The 18275-nt window shown below is 40.0% G+C and overlaps 1 protein-coding gene across 1 annotated transcript; it reads left to right on the top strand.

The window, feature by feature from the left end:
• Positions 1–3330: 3330 nt before the first annotated feature.
• On the top strand, positions 3331–17944 carry ttll4 (tubulin tyrosine ligase-like family, member 4). The gene is made up of 19 exons (XM_079664971.1): positions 3331–3808; positions 4051–4198; positions 4280–4359; positions 4488–4551; positions 6723–6841; positions 7717–7827; positions 7973–8049; positions 9139–9333; positions 9695–9777; positions 9900–10028; positions 10245–10367; positions 10473–10571; positions 10814–10948; positions 11025–11162; positions 13580–13676; positions 13829–14039; positions 15294–15361; positions 15474–15544; positions 15743–17944. Exons 1-19 carry the CDS (start codon positions 3487–3489, stop codon positions 15930–15932), a joined length of 2460 nt encoding a protein of 819 aa, XP_079521097.1. The 5' UTR covers positions 3331–3486; the 3' UTR covers positions 15933–17944.
• Positions 17945–18275: the final 331 nt, after the last annotated feature.

The following is an 18275-nucleotide window of genomic DNA, read 5'->3' as shown; positions in this document are numbered from 1 at the left end:
AGCAAGCGCATTTCGTGGCATCTGCGGGCAGTGGCAAGTACTTCTGGCATCTGCCACGGAGGCCGCTACACCCGTGGTATCTGTGGCAAGTATATGCCACAGATGCCACAACTTGCCGTGGCAAGTATATGCCACAACTTATATATGCCACAACTTGCCGTGGCAAGTATGTGCCACAACTTGCCGTGGCAAGTAAATGCCACAAGTTAAGAGTTAAGAGAAGGTTTACGGTAGCTGCCACTCGCCTTCCGTGGCAAATGCTAATATTTAAGCCCGTATTTATCGCGTAAAATGTCGCTTTTTTGGCATGACTTTATCGGACTGATCTGTACACAAGACTGATGATCTGTTACTGATTGTCCGATCATATTTTCAAAAAGATTAAATATTATATGTTCTATAGATTTTACTTGGAGAACGTGGTTTGTTATAATAAATAAATGTGCTATTTTTATGATAATACTCAAGATATATTATTAGTAAGTTGACATAAAGATCTAACATTGTTGACCAGAGGTGGGAAATAGGCTAACTTGTATACTCAAGTACTGTACTTGTGATTTAGAAATAGCCTACTTGTACTTTAGTTGAGTATGTAAATGGTATGTTACGTAGTAGGCTACTTACCCCACTACAATTCAGAGGTAAATTGTGTAATTGTAGCCTACTCCCCTACATTTATTTAATACGCTACCTTTAGTTACTTACTACAGATTCTGATTAATGATGATACATATAATCAAGTCTTAAATCAGACTTTATAGTTACTCCTGGAGTAAATTCACAAGATACCCTACTACAGTATACAAAGTCATTAAAACTAGCTGCACCTTTACCAGCTTTGAGAACACTTTCATGATCAATCATTATAATGAAAACATGTAATATGCACTTTAAGTATATTGTTATGCTAATCATTTTGCGCTTTTACATGAGTAACTTTTTAATGCATGACTTTTACTTGTAACAGAGTATTCCAACATTTAGGTTGGCTACTTCTACTTTTACTTCACACTAGAACCGCCAGGGGTCGCGGTATAGCCTACCTAAAACCACCAACGTGTCAAATGAACGAATGCATTGATTTTCAAGGTACAATGTTATTTTATTTATCATACTAGAACACAATGAGTGTTGCCACTAATCGCCGTGGCATGTGCCTTGGCATTTGTGGCATCTCCCACAAGTATATGCCACAGATGCCACAACTTGCCGTGGCAAGTATATGCCACAACTTGCCGTGGCAAGTAAATGCCACAGATGCCACAACTTGCCGTGGCAAGCATATGCCACAACTTGCCGTGGCATTTGCGCATGCTGAACGGGAGTTGCCACAAGATGCCAGAGTTAAGAGAAGTTTTACAGTAGCTGCCACTCGCCTTCCGTGGCTAATGCTGATATTTAAACTCGTATTTATCGTGTAAAATGTCGCTGTTTAGGCATGACTTTATCGGACTGATCTGTACACAGGACTGATGTGCGATCTCTATTTTTCAAAAAGATAATAAATGATCATTTATATTCAATTTTACTTGGAATAGCCTACGTGGTTTGCTAAAATAAACAAACGTGCTATATCTATGATAGTAGGCTAAACATAGGCCTATATTGTAATAAAAAAAGAAATATTGGCAAGTGAGCGTTGCAACGCAAGCCCTTGGCAATTGTCGCTTCTTGAGGGGAGTTTCCACTGCTTGCTACGATAACCAGGTGTATTCTTACTAGTAAAGACAAATAATTAAAAAATAAATATCTGTATTGACACAGCAACGTGTACAATGGTGTTATTAGACTTGGCTACAGACTTAGGCCAGCACCATGAGAATGATAAATACTTAAATAAACATGAAGAATGTTCTCTTAAGCATGATACTCCAAGCAATCCTCATTTAACCGTATAAAGTTGATTTAATATGTTGAGGAAAGAGGGTTACAATGTAATATAATTACAACCTTGTTAAAACTTTTTTTGTGCATCAGTAAAAAGGTTATATGTCATGCATGCAAATATCAAATCATTGTGTTGCTAATTAACATAAACAGATTTTGATATGATACGTTGTATTTACTTTATTTATCTAAAATGTTGAAATCTTTGCGTTACAGCAGTGATAAGGGATAGTAAACATAAAATAATAATAATAAAAAGAAACAGGAAATAATTTACACATTATTAGTAGATATTTATCTACAGAGTATCTAAAGAATAAACAATATAGCCTACTGAATGTGTAAGAATACACTATAATAAACCATCTTACTAAAACCAATAGAAACATATATTTGTCTTTCTTAACCCTTTCATGCATGAATTATGAAAGCCTCACTCAGGATTTTTTTACCAGGTGTTTTTATTGCTCTTGGGGCATGAAAAACAAGATTTTAACTTTAGTTTATTTTTATCTAGTTTTTTCAAATTTAGAACATTTAAAAATAAATAAAAAAAAAGAATTTTAAGGATGATGTTTTATAATAATATATCTTGAGTATTATCATAAAAATAACACGTTTATTTATTTGAACAAACCACGTTCTCCAAGTAAAATCTATAGAACATATAATGTTTAATCTTTTTGAAAAATAGAGATCGGACCATCAGTAACAGATCATCAGTCTTGTGTACAGATCAGTCCGATAAAGTCATGCCAAAACAGCGACATTTTACGCGATAAATACGGGTTTAAATATCAGCATTTGCCACGGAAGGCGAGTGGCAGCTACCGTAAACCTTCTCTTAACTCTTAACTTGTGGCATATACTTGCCACGGCAAGTTGTGGCATATATAAGTTGTGGCATATACTTGCCACGGCAAGTTGTGGCATGGTTGTGGCATATAATTGCCACGGCAAGTTGTGGCATCTGTGGCATATACTTGCCACAGATACCACATCTGTGGCATATACTTGCTTCAGATACCACGGAGTAGCGGCCTCTGTGGCAGATGCCGGAAGTACTTGCCACTGCCTGCAGATGCCACGAAATGAGCCAGGCCCTACTGGGTTTTTTTTAGCTGTTCTGTCGTCATTTCCTGCTATCTTCTTATAAAGTCAGTCAAAATGAATGAATGAAAGGGCGATTCTTTGAGTATTTATAGGCAAACATGGGCGTTACGTGAAGCCCGCAAAAGCTGCACCGCATTTCGAGTCGGTTGTGATTTATAAAGGGAAACCGGCGTAGGAAGTGCCATACGCACTTTCCTCGCCGGTACGCAGTGTTTGGTGAATCGGAAAATGTATGGACCTATTTTTCGGATTTCTACTACGTAAGCAACCTTCCCACGTCAATCCTACGCACGGCGTTATACATGAGGCCCCTGACCCTTCCTTGTTTTGTATTCTTAGCCTGAGACTGCAGACTGTTCCTCCCTGCCATCAGTGCCTCATCTATGCCGTTCTCTCTGTGACCATCAGGGGGCAGCATTGGGAGATGCCTCCAGCACTAAGGACGCAAAAGTAGAAAAAAGAAGCACAGGAGAAACAACAACTATGAGATGGAGCCATTCTGCAAAATCAAAAATATGCAGTCCGACACAAAGCAGTTGCACAATAACTGCTTTAAGCAAAGAGCTGCGAGTAATAGGTGGTCCTCCAGCAACGACAAACTGCAAGCCCAAAACAGTAGTATCCATTGACCTAAACAAGCAGGCCCCAGACAGTCAATGTCCACAGGAAAGAAGCTTGTCCACATGCAGAAGAATCAGCCCTGCAGCAGCCTGTCCCTTTCCAAATAGCCCCACGCCAACTGTGCTCAGTGCCAATGTCCGTGCCACTCAGGAGCAGCAGCCCTCCCCACAGAATGCCATCACAGGTAATCAGAATTATTACTTTACTGGGAAATGTGCTAGAACTAGGGAACGATACATTGTCTGGTTATTGAATCCTCTGTAGAGCTGAAATGAAAAGTTAATTGATCGATTAGTCACTTGACAGAAGAATAACAATTTTCATAACAAATTCAGTGTTTAAATAGTTTTTCAAGCTGAAACAGAGAACCGTGTGTGTTCACATGCCTGTCCGCCCTGTATGACTAAGATGTTCTTTCCCTTGTAGCTGTGGCCTCCAGTCCATCAGGAGCCATGATGGGCTCTGTGACGTCTCAGATCTCTGCCATCCATCTAACCAGGCAGGCTTCCTCTCCTCTCGCTGCCTCACCCTCACCAACGGAGGAGTGCCCGGTTGGAGAGGCTGAACCATCTAGGTGAGCAACAGCTATTTGCTTCTCAATCAGAAGATACTGTTGTTCACTGTCTATATCTGACCTTATATTCATTGTTTCTAGCCAGGACTGTGTTCTGCAGCTGGATGGAGCTGAGGAGGAGCTGGTTGATGATGAGATGGAAAATGACTGTAGTGATGATGGTAAGATGTTAAATACACACAGACTACACACTCTGAGTACTTCATCAAATGTAAGCTGCCATCAGCCAGTTAGCTCTATAGTTTGTATTCTATAGACACTGATTTTAGTTGTCTTGTTTTCTTTTCAGATAACTCCGACTGTTCATCCATAGCTGGCACCTCGTCCACAGCATCCATCGCTCTACTTTCTGGGTTAGATGCACTCTATAACCCCACCCCCCCACACACATTTCTTTTAGGTTAACATTCATGGTACCCATAAGAACACGGACTATTCCTGATGCAAACTCTGTGGAGTCCAGCTGTTTTCTTGCACAATGAAAATGTGTTTTTGGACAGTTTTCCAGACACGTCTGTTTTTCTTTCTCATAGAGCAAATAGCCCTCTGTTTCTCTAAAGTGTGAATCCACATGAACTCTGAGTCATGCTTGCTGTTTCAATAATGTAGTCCTATTTTTCCCTCTTGTGGTACTTAAGTGTATACCTGACGAGGAGCATCAATCATTGTCGGCAGCCATGCAAATTCTAACGATATACTTCCTGTATTAATTTATAACCTATTTACATTTATAGGGTGTTTCTCAAGCCCCTCTCAGGTTTTATTATGGTCATTTAAATAACTGATGGTCAGATAAAATGATATCTATCAATAACAACAGTGTTTCTCAGTATGTAGTGTACCTTTTTTTAAACGTTTTTCGTCCAGACAATAGACAAGTTATTGTGGTTTGAAAGCGTTTTTCTCAACTGCTAAAAGAACTCCAAAATGGCCACGTCCTTTCCTTGGAACGCCCAACATCCAAGCCTGGATTTGAATTGGTTTCCTAACATGGAATAAAACTAAATCCATCAGATCCTGTGCACTCTTTCTCTCTCTCTCATTCTCTCTCACTGCAATTGTTGAAAGAGTCTGAAAGCAGCAGAGCGTGGTGGAAAGGTCTGCTGCTTTGTGGGTCATTTTGTTCTCCACTATGATGGCCTCAACAATAGAACTCCCGACCAAAGACTCGGAGCTGATTCTCTGTGAAAACAGCCTGGATAGGGATATTGTCACCTTTTTTTCACCCAACCAGCTGATTTTGTTTGTGTTCATTTGCATACACCCCATCACCTGCACACCCTTTCCTAAGCTAAAGCACCTGTATCTCTAGTATAGTGTTAAGTTAGCCTGGTACAGCTGTTATGCAGATGTATACCTCTTGATGGTAGAAGGACTTTATTGAAGAGAAACAATCTGCAAGGAGATAACATCATCCCGTTTCTTGATCCATCTTTTCTTCCTATATGACTGTCATGTGAGTTTTTTTACTCTGTGTTTTGATTCTAATTAGTTTGTGCGCAGAATGGTGTTAAATTGAAAAAAGAGCTCAGGAATATTCTAATGTTTGGCTTACTTGAAACTGTCCTAAAACGAAAAAACACTTTACGGCTGCGTAAAAATGACTCGCCGTTGATTCAACCGGCTCTCGTCTTGCTCCAGTGTTATTTTGTTGAGGTTAATTATGTCCTCATTTGCTGTCCTGGCTAAATGTCTTAGTCTCTCTACTAATAGTAATTCTTAACGTTGGATTGAAAAGTGTCCTTCTTCAGAAAGCCTTCTTCATAGGTATCGACTCAGTGTGAACATGTACTCCCCGTGTGGTGTACACACGCGTCATGTTACTACCGGATACTGCAATCGGTCATCAATCCAGTCCACACTCTACTCAGTTTTGACTGGATGCCAACTTCTGGCACTGAACGTAACACTAGATGCATTACTTTTTAATTTAGTTGTGAGCAATTTGCTTGTTTTAGTTGTGACAAAGTAAGAAGAGCTGTGGCGCTGAGAGGGCGGGAACTGGGCTGACTTCAGAAGGAAACAGAAAGATTATGTGTAGATATAGTAATTTATGAGTTTACAGAGTTTATACTTCATTACCTATAATGTTGTAAGATGTCCCTTTACGACACATGTCTCACTCGCTGTTGTTGATGTATTTATTTGAGATGAGATGGTTTTGTTGAGATTGTTTATAGTGTAGTAGTGATACACCCAAAATGGTCCTTATCAGAAGTTTCTGACGCGACCATCACAATGCCACCTTTTCCATTACATTACATTTAGCTGACGCTTTTATCCAAAGCGACTTACAATAAGTGCGTTCGACCAACAAGATACAAACTTGAAGAAAACAGAATCATATAAGTAAATCAGGTTTCAGCTAAAACATTTCAAGTGCTACTCAACTGGCTTTAGATAAGCCAGTCCTTTATTAGTATATAAGTGCTTTGTTAGTAATCTATCGTTCGAAGTGGAGTTCCCTTTTTAGTTCAGAACAGTCATTTTATGATTTATCATTATTCCTCCCTCTTTCTCTTAGTATCGAGGAGCCGATGTCATTGGAGGCGGACGATCATCGAGAGGAGAGACCAGCTTTGGTTCCCAGTTTGTTCCCTCAAATCCCACCAACACTGTACTTCAGCACTGCCGATGAGAAAGGTCAGGACCCGAACGTCTGTTTTGATTTAGTAGCTTTAAGTGTGATAAGCGTTGGGTTTTATCTTTTTTTCTTTCAAGTGTGATTGCTGTTTTATAAAAAAATTGGGTACCACTTTACAATAAGACTACCCTTATAAAGGATTCATAAAGGGTTGCTATAGAGTGCCACAGTGACGCGTCCTAAAACCCGGAAGCAAACTCCTTCCGGTTCCTTCGACAAAAACCTATGCAATTTCTCCATAGGGTTTTGTCGAAGGAACCGGAAGTGGTAAAATGCTAACTGACTCCCGGGTTTTAGGACGCGTCACTGTGGCACTCTATTAGGTTATGAATTAGGTTGTAAACCCTTTATTAATCATTAAGAACCATTTATAAACCAGTTCTAATATAGTTTTCATACATCAACACAGGCTCACTATTTGGCAAGATGACTAAGCCTTATAGTGGCTACTTAGTGAGAATCAACTCAGTGAGCAACAGATACTAAGGATGCTGGCTGATGAAGGAGACGAAGTAAGCTAAGTAGTCAATATAAGACTTGGTCATCTTGCCAAATAGTGAGCGCACATTTATCTGTACTGCTAAGTCTTATATTGGCTACCTAGCGTACTTCGTCTTCTTCATCAGCCAGCATCCTTGGTATCTGTTGTTCACTGAGTTGATTCCCCCCCTTCTATCTTGATGTTTCTTGGCATCTCTTTATGACCATTTATTTACAAGTCACTAACATTTATAACTGCCAAAAGGGAGCCTCTTAAGTATGTACCATTTCAGTGTTTGCATTATGCATGAAGTATATGTAAGCACAAAGTGTATTTATTTATTTAAAAACCCAGTTATAAATGTGTACACATGTTGTGCTGTGTGATCCTCAGTGGAACTGCTGCCAGCTGAACAAAGACGACTGTTAAAATGGAAGATAAGCAACGTCACTCCAAATATTGTCAAACACACCATTGGCAGGTCACACTTCAAGGCTACCAAAAGTAAGTCATCACATGTGTTGAAACGGACACGGTTTCATATCTCTTGTCAAAATCTTTGTAATGTGTTCTAGTTCATTGCTTCTAAAATCATTGTCACATTTTCTCTGAGTAATTCACATGTGTGTGTCCCTCTTTTGTTTATTAGAAAGTTATGACTGGCTGGGCTGCTGGGGACACCACATGAAGTCTCCTGGCTTCAAGGCCCTCGCAGAGCACCAGAAGGTGAGAAACTGTATTTATTAAATGTATAGAATAATCTAGAGGTTTAGGTGCGAGATGTCAATTATTTGTAGATGTTTGATTCCTCTTGAATATAATGGAACGAGAGGGCATGTCAAAACAAAATGACATGGTTACTTAAGATAATCCACAGACCCTGTTATGAGCAGTTTCATCAAGGAACTATTTACTTTTAAGTGCACCTGCCCAATGTCACAGCACCGAAGGGAAGCGTTTATTTATTCATGGTATAGAGCAGGGCTATTCAATTGGCGGCCCCGGGGTGATATTTACTGGCCCTTTGAGTATAATGTTAAAAAGTAATCTACTTTTTTCTTATTTTTTTTGGGCCAGTGTGCCTTTATTCCAGAGAGGGTGTTACATTGAGAGATAGAGTGGAAGACATTGCCTGAAAACTTCGACGGGCTCGGGTTTCGAACCCACCTACTAGCTACTGTAGTGACAACTCCTGTCATTGATTGCATCTCTGCGTGAATGATTAGATAATTTCACCTAAATGAAATCAAATGAAATTATGTTGATGGTTAAATTAGCTTCACATGTACAGTAGGCCTACTGAGTTCTGAACTTGCCATTTAGATTTAGAAAGGCCTTGGGGCTTTGCTGTTTGATTTAATTAAACACAATATATGCACTATGCTGTTGTAGTATTTACTGTATCTGAAGCTCTTAATATGATTGCTTATATTTCAAGCCATCTTTTCCCCGGCCCCTTGCTTTGGATCATTTTCATCAATCGACCCCATTCCAAACTAATTGAATAGCCCTGGTATAGAGGTTCCTGCTTGTTGCAGCGTGCAATGTACACATGAATTGCGTCCTCTTCAGTAATGAGGGGCTATGTAGAGTAGATGAGCTAGCAACATTCAACTATTAGTCTCAATGTCCATGAGTACATGAACACTTCCTTCTTGCCCCAATCTTAATAGCACTTCTGGTCAGACGGTAAATATGTACTTTTGGTCAGCAGTCCCTTTTTATCTTTAAGTGTAATTATGAAATGTGCTCTTTACATCTTCTGTCCCAAAAAAGTGTTAACTTGGCTGTTTTTGTGATTTTCTTTTGTCCCAGTTGAACCACTTCCCGGGAACGTTCCAGATCGGCAGAAAGGACCGGCTGTGGAGGAACCTGTCCAAGATGCAGGTTCGCTTCGGCAAACAAGAGTTCAGCTTTTTCCCTCGCACCTTCGTCCTTCCTCAGGACATCAAGATTCTACGCAAGGCCTGGGAGGACGGTGGCCCCCGGCAGAAATGGATCATCAAACCGGTATGTTCTGCTTGTACACAGACAAACACATCACTGGTAAAAGAACCATGGACTAAATGAATTGTGTTTTGGATTTATTGGCAACAAAACATCAGCTGGTGTTGAATTACAAACTTGGCAGAAAGTCATATTTATGCTTTCCTGTAAGGATGGCTTATTTATTTGTATTTTTTTTTTGTGTCTTTTTGGTTTTAGTTGCCTTATAGCAAGATGTTCTTTCTAATAAGGACGATAATTGGCTTTAATTGTTTTAAAAAACGATGTGGCAATTAGTTCCAACTAATAACTCCAGATCTTGATGCTTAAGAAAAAAATGTTTTGAAGTTAAAGAAAATGTGTGTTTCTTCTCTCCTTTTGATAGCCTGCTTCTGCCCGAGGAATCGGTATCCAGGTCATCCACAGATGGGGCCAGCTGCCCCGCAAGAGACCACTGCTGGTCCAGAAGTAAGTAGCCAAGAGTAGTCCGCTAATAGTTTGAAACTTAGTAGAACATCGACCATTTTCCAGAACGCAACACGAAATGATTCTTTAGGATAAAGCATTTGTTTCCTGGTTGTGTTTGGCAGGTACCTTCACAAGCCCTACCTCATCAGCGGTAACAAGTTTGACCTGCGGATCTACGTCTACGTGTCATCCTACGACCCGCTCAGAGTTTACATTTTCTCTGATGGACTGGTTCGATTCGCCAGCTGCAAGTCAGTTTTCCTCCACCACAGTGACAACAAGGCCAGATACTGTAGGATAGGTTATGTAAAATGGAAATAAATGATGCTCAAGGTGCAAATCTTTCATTTAAGCGGGAAAAAAAAAAAAATCTAAATGGCTGATTGGACATTTAGATGTGTCAGAGACTGGAGAAAAAGCTGATGATAGAGGGCATATTAGATGAATTCAAAGTTTCTTCTCTTCAGGTATTCGTCTTCCATGAAGACTCTGGGTAACAAGTTCATGCATCTGACCAACTATAGCGTCAACAAGAAGAACTCTGAGTACCAGAGCAACAGCGACGACCAGGCCTGCCAGGGGCACAAATGGTTTGTAAAAGTGAAACTCAAATATCAGACACATCTTGGTTACTATTGTATTCATATGTCTATGCTATATATTATAATTCATTAATATTATATGTGTTTCTTCAGGGCGTTGAAGGCCTTGTGGCATTTCCTGGGTTCCAAAGGAGTCAACACTACTCTGATCTGGGAGAAGATTAAAGACATTGTGATCAAAACAATCATTGCGTAAGTTTCTCATTGTAGGGCACATTTTATTATTCACAACTTTTATATTTTTCTGTTTGGAAAATAATGATTTTAAAGTCGGTGTGTTTCTGACACAGCCCTTACCATTGAACTCAGAGGAATCTTTGTCTTAACTGCAGGAGCCGAAGTGTCGAATGACTGCAAATGTGTTAGAAAAAGTATTTTGGAAATTAAAAAACTGATAATAACTTTGAGATAATGGCCTGTTTGTGTATTATCAGGTCCGAACCGTACGTTAACACTCTGCTGAAGATGCACGTCAGGACACCTTACAGCTGCCACGAGCTGTTCGGCTTCGACATCATGCTCGATGAGAAGCTCAAACCCTGGATCCTGGAGGTCAACATATCACCAAGGTAACATGCACACCCATATACACAAAACACATCAAGATTTTCAAACTACTATTCTAATGTTGTGTTTCCGCTCCAGTCTTCATTCCAACACAGCGCTGGATGTCGCAGTGAAAGGTCAGATGATCAGGGACCTTCTGAACCTGGCTGGCTTCCGTGTTCCCCAAAAAGACGACGTGATCACGCCCTGCAGCAGTGCCTCCAGCTCCACAACCAGGTAGGGAGGACGTACTAGAAGACTAGGAAACTAGTTTATTCTGGTTGTCTTGAAACAACTTTCAATATATAAAATCAAATTTTTAAAGGGGACCTATCATGCAAAATGCACTTTTGTACGTCTTTTCTACATGAATATGTGTCCCCGGTGTTCCAGGGAACTCACCAAGTGTCAGAAAACACAATCCTCTCTCTTTTGCTCCATACCCAAATCTCTAAAAAAGGGGCTGCAACGGTTCTGATACAGACTGATCCAGATTTGAACACTTCTGTGACGTCACAGAAGTGGCGCTACGGCTATTGGGCCAACTCCACCAATCAGGAGGAGACAGCCACGGACATTGCCGTTGGAAAGCGCTGGAGATGCTGTAGTACATAGTTCAGGCCACCAGATGGTGCTGTTCTCACAGAATCAGCCCATGCAAAGACAGTGTTAAATTGAGCGAAATGAGGAATGGCTAAAATGCATGATCTGTTTGGTATTTTGAAAAATAAAAAGTATAAATATGCCTTATATAGGTATGGTCCCTCCTACACTATATTATTCAAATATAGCATGATAGGTCCACTTTAAGATCCAGAAGTCCGTGACTAAAATCCTTCATCCGGTTAAATATCGTTCGAAAAATACCAATTCTATCGCATTAGAGTTCAAGAAAGAATGGTTTGCGGACAAAAAAAACTGTCTTTTCTTCAATTCCTGTATTTTTTCATATCGCAATATATATCGCAGGGGAAAAAAATATCGCAATGTCAGTTTTTTCCAATATCGTGCAGCCCTAGTATACAGGACTGTCTCAGAAAATTTGAATATTGTGATAAAGTTCTTTATTTTCTGTAATGCAATTTAAAAAACAAAAATGTCATACATTCTGGATTCATTACAAATCAACTGAAATATTGCAAGCCTTTTATTATTTTAATATTGCTGATTATGGCATACAGCTTAAGAAAACTCAAAAATCCTATCTCAAAAAATTAGAATAGTTCCTCAGACCAAGTAAAAAAAAAAGATTTATAACAGCAAAACACAATCAAACATTTGAAAATGTCCATTAATGCACTCAGTACTTGGTTGGGAATCCTTTTGCACGGATTACTGCATCAATGCGGCGTGGCATCAGCCTGTGGCATTGCTGAGGTGTTATGGATGCCCAGGATGCTTCAATAGCGGCCTTTAGCTCATTAGCATTGTTGGGTCTGGTGTCTTTCAGCTTCTTCTTCACAATACCCCACATATTCTCTATGGGGTTCAGGTCAGGGGAATTTGCAGGCCAATCGAGGACAGTAATGCCATGGTCAGTACACCAGTTACTGGTGGTTTTGGCACTGTGGGCAGGTGCCAGATCATGCTGGAAAATGAATTCCTCATCTCCATAGAGCTTTTCAGCAGACGGAAGCATGTAGTGCTCTAAAATCTCTTGGTACACAGCTGCATTTACTCTGGGCTTGATGAAACACAGTGGACCAACACCAGCAGCTGACATGGCTCCCCAAACCATCGCTGACTGTGGGAACTTCACACTGGATTTCAAGCAACTTGGATTTTGCTCCTCTCCAGCCTTTCTCCAGACTCTGGCGCCTTGACTTCCAAATGAAATACAAAACTTGCTTTCGTCTGAAAAGAGGACTTTGGACCACTGTGCAACTGTCCAGTGCTTCTTTTCCTTAGCCCAAGTCAGACGCCTCTTCCGTTGTCTTGAGTTCAGAAGTGGCTTGACCATGGGAATACGGCTATTGTAGCCCATTTCCCGGACACGTCTGTGAACAGTGACTTTTGATACCTGGACTCCAGCTTCAGTCCACTGTCTTTGAAGCTCCCCCAAATTCTGGAAGCGACTCTTCTTCACAATGCTGTTAAGGCTGCGGTCATCTCTCTTGGTTGTGCAGCGTTTCCTGCCACATTTCCCCCTTCCAACAGACTTTTTGTGGATGTGCTTTGAAACTGCACTCTGTGAACAGCTTGCTCTTTGAGAAATTTCTTTTTGTGTCTTACCCTCCTGATGGAGGGTGTCAATGACGGTCCTCTGGACAGCAGTCAGATCAGCAGTCTTCCCCATACTTGTGATTTAGTTTACTGAACCAAGCTGAGTGTTTTTCAAGGCTCAGGAAACCCTTGCAGGTGTTTCGAGTTAATTAGACGATTCAAGTGATTCGTTGAACACCCTACTAGTATACTTTTTCATGATATTCTAATATTTAGAGATAGGATATTTGAGTTTTCTTAAGCTGTATGCCATAATCAGCAATATTAAAATAATAAAAGGCTTGCAATATTTCAGTTGATTTGTAATGAATCCAGAATGTATGACATTTTTGTTTTTTTAATTGCATTACAGAAAATAAAGAACTTTATCACAATATTCTAATTTTCTGAGACAGTCCTGTATATGTATTAATACTTAAATGTGTCTATAGTCTGTGTGGAGGAAACAGAGAAAGGACCAAGCCGGATCTGTCTGCCGATGAGAAAGTCAAACGGGCCTTTTACCTCACCCAGCGCTACGCCGACCAGGTAAATGAATTTAAATACAGTAAAGATTTGGACAGGAAAGTGAATTAACAATAAGACCATATATTTGAAAACATCCGAGGTACATAAAGTGCATTTAATCTGGTTAAAAAGGTTAGTAGAAATAAAAGCTGTGTGTCTTGTGTCTCTGTCAGGACTTCCTCTCTACAGTGTTAGATGTCCTGACTCCAGAGGACGTGTGTATGCTCACAGAGAGTGAAGACGAGCTGTCTCGTGCCGGACAGTTTCAGCGTATTTTCCCATCGCAGTCATCTTCCCGCTACCTTCGCTTCTTTGAGTGTCCAAGATACCTCAACGTCCTGCTGGACCAATGGGAGCAGAAGTACTGGAACAACAGGACAAAAGGTATGCGTGTTCCATGTTATATGTTATATATTTGTTAGTCGTATCCTAATAACTATCCCCAAAAAGATTCCAACAACTTTACCAACTACCAATCAGAGAAATCTGTCAATTTAGTCCTGCCCTTAACCTTGTGAATGCGTATGCTCTGTGGTTGTTTGCCAGAAGCTGTCTTCAACTTAATTTTGATCTACAGTAGTTTTAAGGCACACCTTTTCTTAATTCATAAAACTTTAGATCTTGGTTGTTTTCACTCTACACATTTTAAACTGATACAAAATTGTAATCATTGAAAGTCGCGATCTTGAGAGGTCTGAGAAACAAGCTGAGCAATGGTTAGCAGTTAGCTCGTCGGCCCTCTGTCCTTTTAGAAGCTTTTTCCAGTTTGTATCACTGGGTCTGTTTGTTTTAGAGAGAAGGAAACCTCCAGTGTATAATTTGGCTCCTGGTTAGGGCTGAACGATTAATCGATTTTAAATCGAAAAAAAAAATGACTTTGTGTCAGTCATCCACACCAATCAGAAGTGCTGTGCTCCACATGTACCAGTCATTGTTAACCAATCAGAAGTGGCCCATGATAGAAGGTGATAGACAGATTGATCCAATCACCTGCCAAGTATTTTTGAAAGTGCCTGCCCTTTCCAAATGGCTTCCAATGGAGCTTTCCTAGATGGTTTGGTGAAACAAACCGTCTGAGTCAGGTTAGTAATGCTCCATCACATGTTTCTATTACAGGGTGAATCTTAAACTGAAGCTTGACTTTAAAGCAACCCAACGGAAGTTTCATGTAAGTTTAGTTCTTTCACTCGTAGCTCGTCTGCAGGGGTGCTAGAGACGGGAGCACGTTGATGTGACCTTCCTAGCCGGAGATATGACCGCATTTTACAATAAACTTCCGTTGGGTCGCTTAAAAACAAATATCGCAAATCGAATCGCAATATCTGTCAGAAAAATTGCAATTAGATTATTTCCCCAAATCGTGCAGCCCTACTCCTGGTCATAGATGAACACTGCAGGAATCACCATCAAACTCCATAGTCTATTATTGCTTCGATCACAAAATGACCAACTGTGCATTCAATACTGCTCACCCTCTGACCAGAGAGGGAGATGAATCTCTTTCATTGCATAAAGAGACCAAGGAGCATCAAGTCTCATGTGTCCTTTTAAGCAGAGAGGACCAAGAAAAACACGGACACTGCTTGAAGACTTAATCCAGATATTTAGCATTCTTTCTTGTGTCTTCTTTTTGTGCAGGAATCAATCTGCTGTCAACTCTCTGCGAGAAAGGAGTTCATCTGGGAACCAATGACCCTGCTCACATGGTGAGGGACTGTGGAACATCAAATGCACGTGTCTAAATAAATGAAGAATGTGATGTTTATTTATTATCAGTGATGTATGTAAAATGTTTTTCTCTGCGGTTGTGTCTTCCAGTGGTCAAAGAGTAGCTACATCTCAAGGTTTGAAACCAACAGACAAGAACTCATCATCCCGTCAAGATCAAGGTGCACACAACAACGAAACAAATATCCACAATAGATCCTTAGAAGATACAGGGAGATGCTTACAGACCATTCTGATGAAGTTATATTATTATATGTCGAACTTCCATCTAAGTTAAAACACAATGTTTAAAGTTGTTTAAATGTATGTACGCACTACACAGTAAACTCACAGGACTATCTCACCGTCTTGTTCTCCAGGGTGGTGGTCACCCATCAGCACCGCTCCCAGCACATTGAAGAGGATGACGGTTCAGACAGGGAGGCTTCTTCAGTCTCCAGCCTGCCTGTTTCCTCCAGTCCTGGGTCCAGTGTGAGCAGCAGTGCCTGTGCCAGCCCTCAGCCCGGCCTGGCCCACAGCCTGCCGCCCCAGCACTTTGCTTCGCTCTGAGACCCGCTTTGCTAACACCATGTTCAGACAGAAAGCTCCGGGTGTAGGACTTAGCCCTTACCTGTCCGCAAACATCAAATGGCTCTAAAGATGTACATGAAAATGTGTACTTAAAACGTATAAGAACTCCAGTCTTAACTAACACTGTAGAAGGGAGTGGCTTTTGTTTTTGAACAGATTTTTGGTTTGCTTTCAGAAGTAAGTATGAACAATGACTAATATATAGCGTTGAAGCTTTGTGCAGGAAATGGAGGAACCTTTTGAATGTTTTCTATTTCAGTGATAAATTAAAAAAAGACGGTCAGTTCATGGCGGCGTATCCTTTCTAGTCGCTTGAATTATTCCACCTAAAGGACCATAGCAGTGTTGAGGTACTTCAAATCAGTAGTATGCCAACTTTAGTTCAACTGTATTATAAGCGTTTTAGCAGACAGTGATTTCCATTGTGTTTTATGGTCAAAACGATTCTGCAGAAACTTGAAACATGCTGGAGATCTAAAATGCATCACAGTAAGCATTGTTTCCACCTAATTTGTCAATTTCCCATGCAGACATTAGTCAGTGTGTTACCTGCATCTCAGACACATTACTAAGATGCTCATTAAGGCCTCTGGAGACACTCGATACTGCATTTACAAAGCAGAGGTTTGGTACAGTTAAACTCTGCCTCAAAGCTGCATCATCTGGCTAGGCCAATGCAACCAAGTATTAATGCCAGGTAGATACTCTTCAGTTCAGACGGTCAATGTTTTCACAGGTGTTTTTAAGGGACTATGATCCACTGTGCAGTGCTTGACTTCAGATAAGTATTCAAACTCATGGATGTATTCCTCAAACTGGATGGTACTTCATCCTCTCACTGGGATTTGAACTCGCCAGCCCAACAACATTGCAGCACTTTTTCGATGAATACCTGCTTAAACTGTGAATTAGACACACCGGGCTTCCTCAAAACCTCCAGCAGTGTAAAGCGATGTTAGCACAAGCTGTCGGTCTGTGTGTTTTATGCACTTTCATTAGCAAAATGAAACCTTAAAAAGCCGACTCTACCTTACAGAATACAGTAATAGTGACACAATACTGTTATTTCTCTAATGTCTTAAATCTGAGACTGTTGCTGATTTGGTGTTAAGAGCAACTGATTGCACATGTCTCACATTCCCAGCCTTATGGACTCTTTTGTTTGTGTGGAAATGGAGATGGGAAGAAAAAGGGCTCTCAGACAAATAAAGGGAGGAGATGGGAGAAAAGGAGCGTTGCACAAATACAGTCTGATCTCACCAGACTCCGCTGAGATCTGTGCAGCGTATTGCAATCATCTGAACCGTCAGTACTTGACTTTGTTTTCACTGGTTGATGGTGTTACTGCGGTGTTTAACCTAACCTCTTCTTGATTACAGGTGTTTACTAACAGGATGCTATAGATACTTGAAGACTACACACTTTGATTGCTTTGTCTGTGAGTTGTTCGAACAAATAGAAGTTAATATATCCAACAATTGTGATTTTAACTTTTGTCATATTGAAGTCTTCTTATAATTATTCATTTCACTTTTAAAAAGGGCTTTTGTTTTTTTGTGACCATAACATGTACACGAATGATAGTATAGAGAATAATATAGAATATTTCCTAAAAGATGCTTTCTCCAGTCGGAACTGGTTATGGAGCTGTCACATGAAAACAATTACTTTTCTTTGACCTCTAATACGTGGATATTTGAAATTCTCCCAAAAGGCATAATGACACACTGTTTTACAACCAAGTGGTCAATATTTGAAAAATATTTGTTCTGTTATTCATGGCGTCAGAAGAGTAGAGAATCTGAGAAGTTGTTGATAGAAAATAAAAATAAACTCTTCGTTAGAACAGTTTTTTCACATAAGAGAAGTATTATAAGTAAGTGGAGAATACATATATTGTATAAGGGAAATTATCATATTTTTTACTAATTGTAAAATTCCCATGTAAAATGACAATTTCAAAATAAAAGTTATTTGTGTTACAAATCAAATGGTTTGGTCTTTTTCCGGGTGATGCTTTTCTTCTAGTTTGTTGACGATAGTGTTCCTCATAATAATTTTTTAATACATTTTTACTATTTGAAATGTGTTGCTGTTTCGCCAACTCTCATCTGGCCTTGCATTTGCTTTGCTTTAAATTTAAATGTACTAAAAACATGTTAAAATTATATATTTCAATCTATGACGACGACTCTGAAAATCTGCTATAACGAAATGTCAAACCCGTTACAATACAAGACTAATATTATTCCTCAAGTATTGTAAGGGTAACATTTGATCAGGTTGCATGATGGCCAACAATGACCCTGTTTACAACTGCAA

Source organism: Notothenia rossii (assembly GCF_949606895.1).
Source record: "Notothenia rossii genome assembly, chromosome: 2".
Taxonomy (NCBI): Eukaryota; Metazoa; Chordata; class Actinopteri; order Perciformes; family Nototheniidae; genus Notothenia; species Notothenia rossii.
Note: the sequence above shows the minus strand (reverse complement) of the source record. Positions and strands in the feature narration are given on the sequence as shown.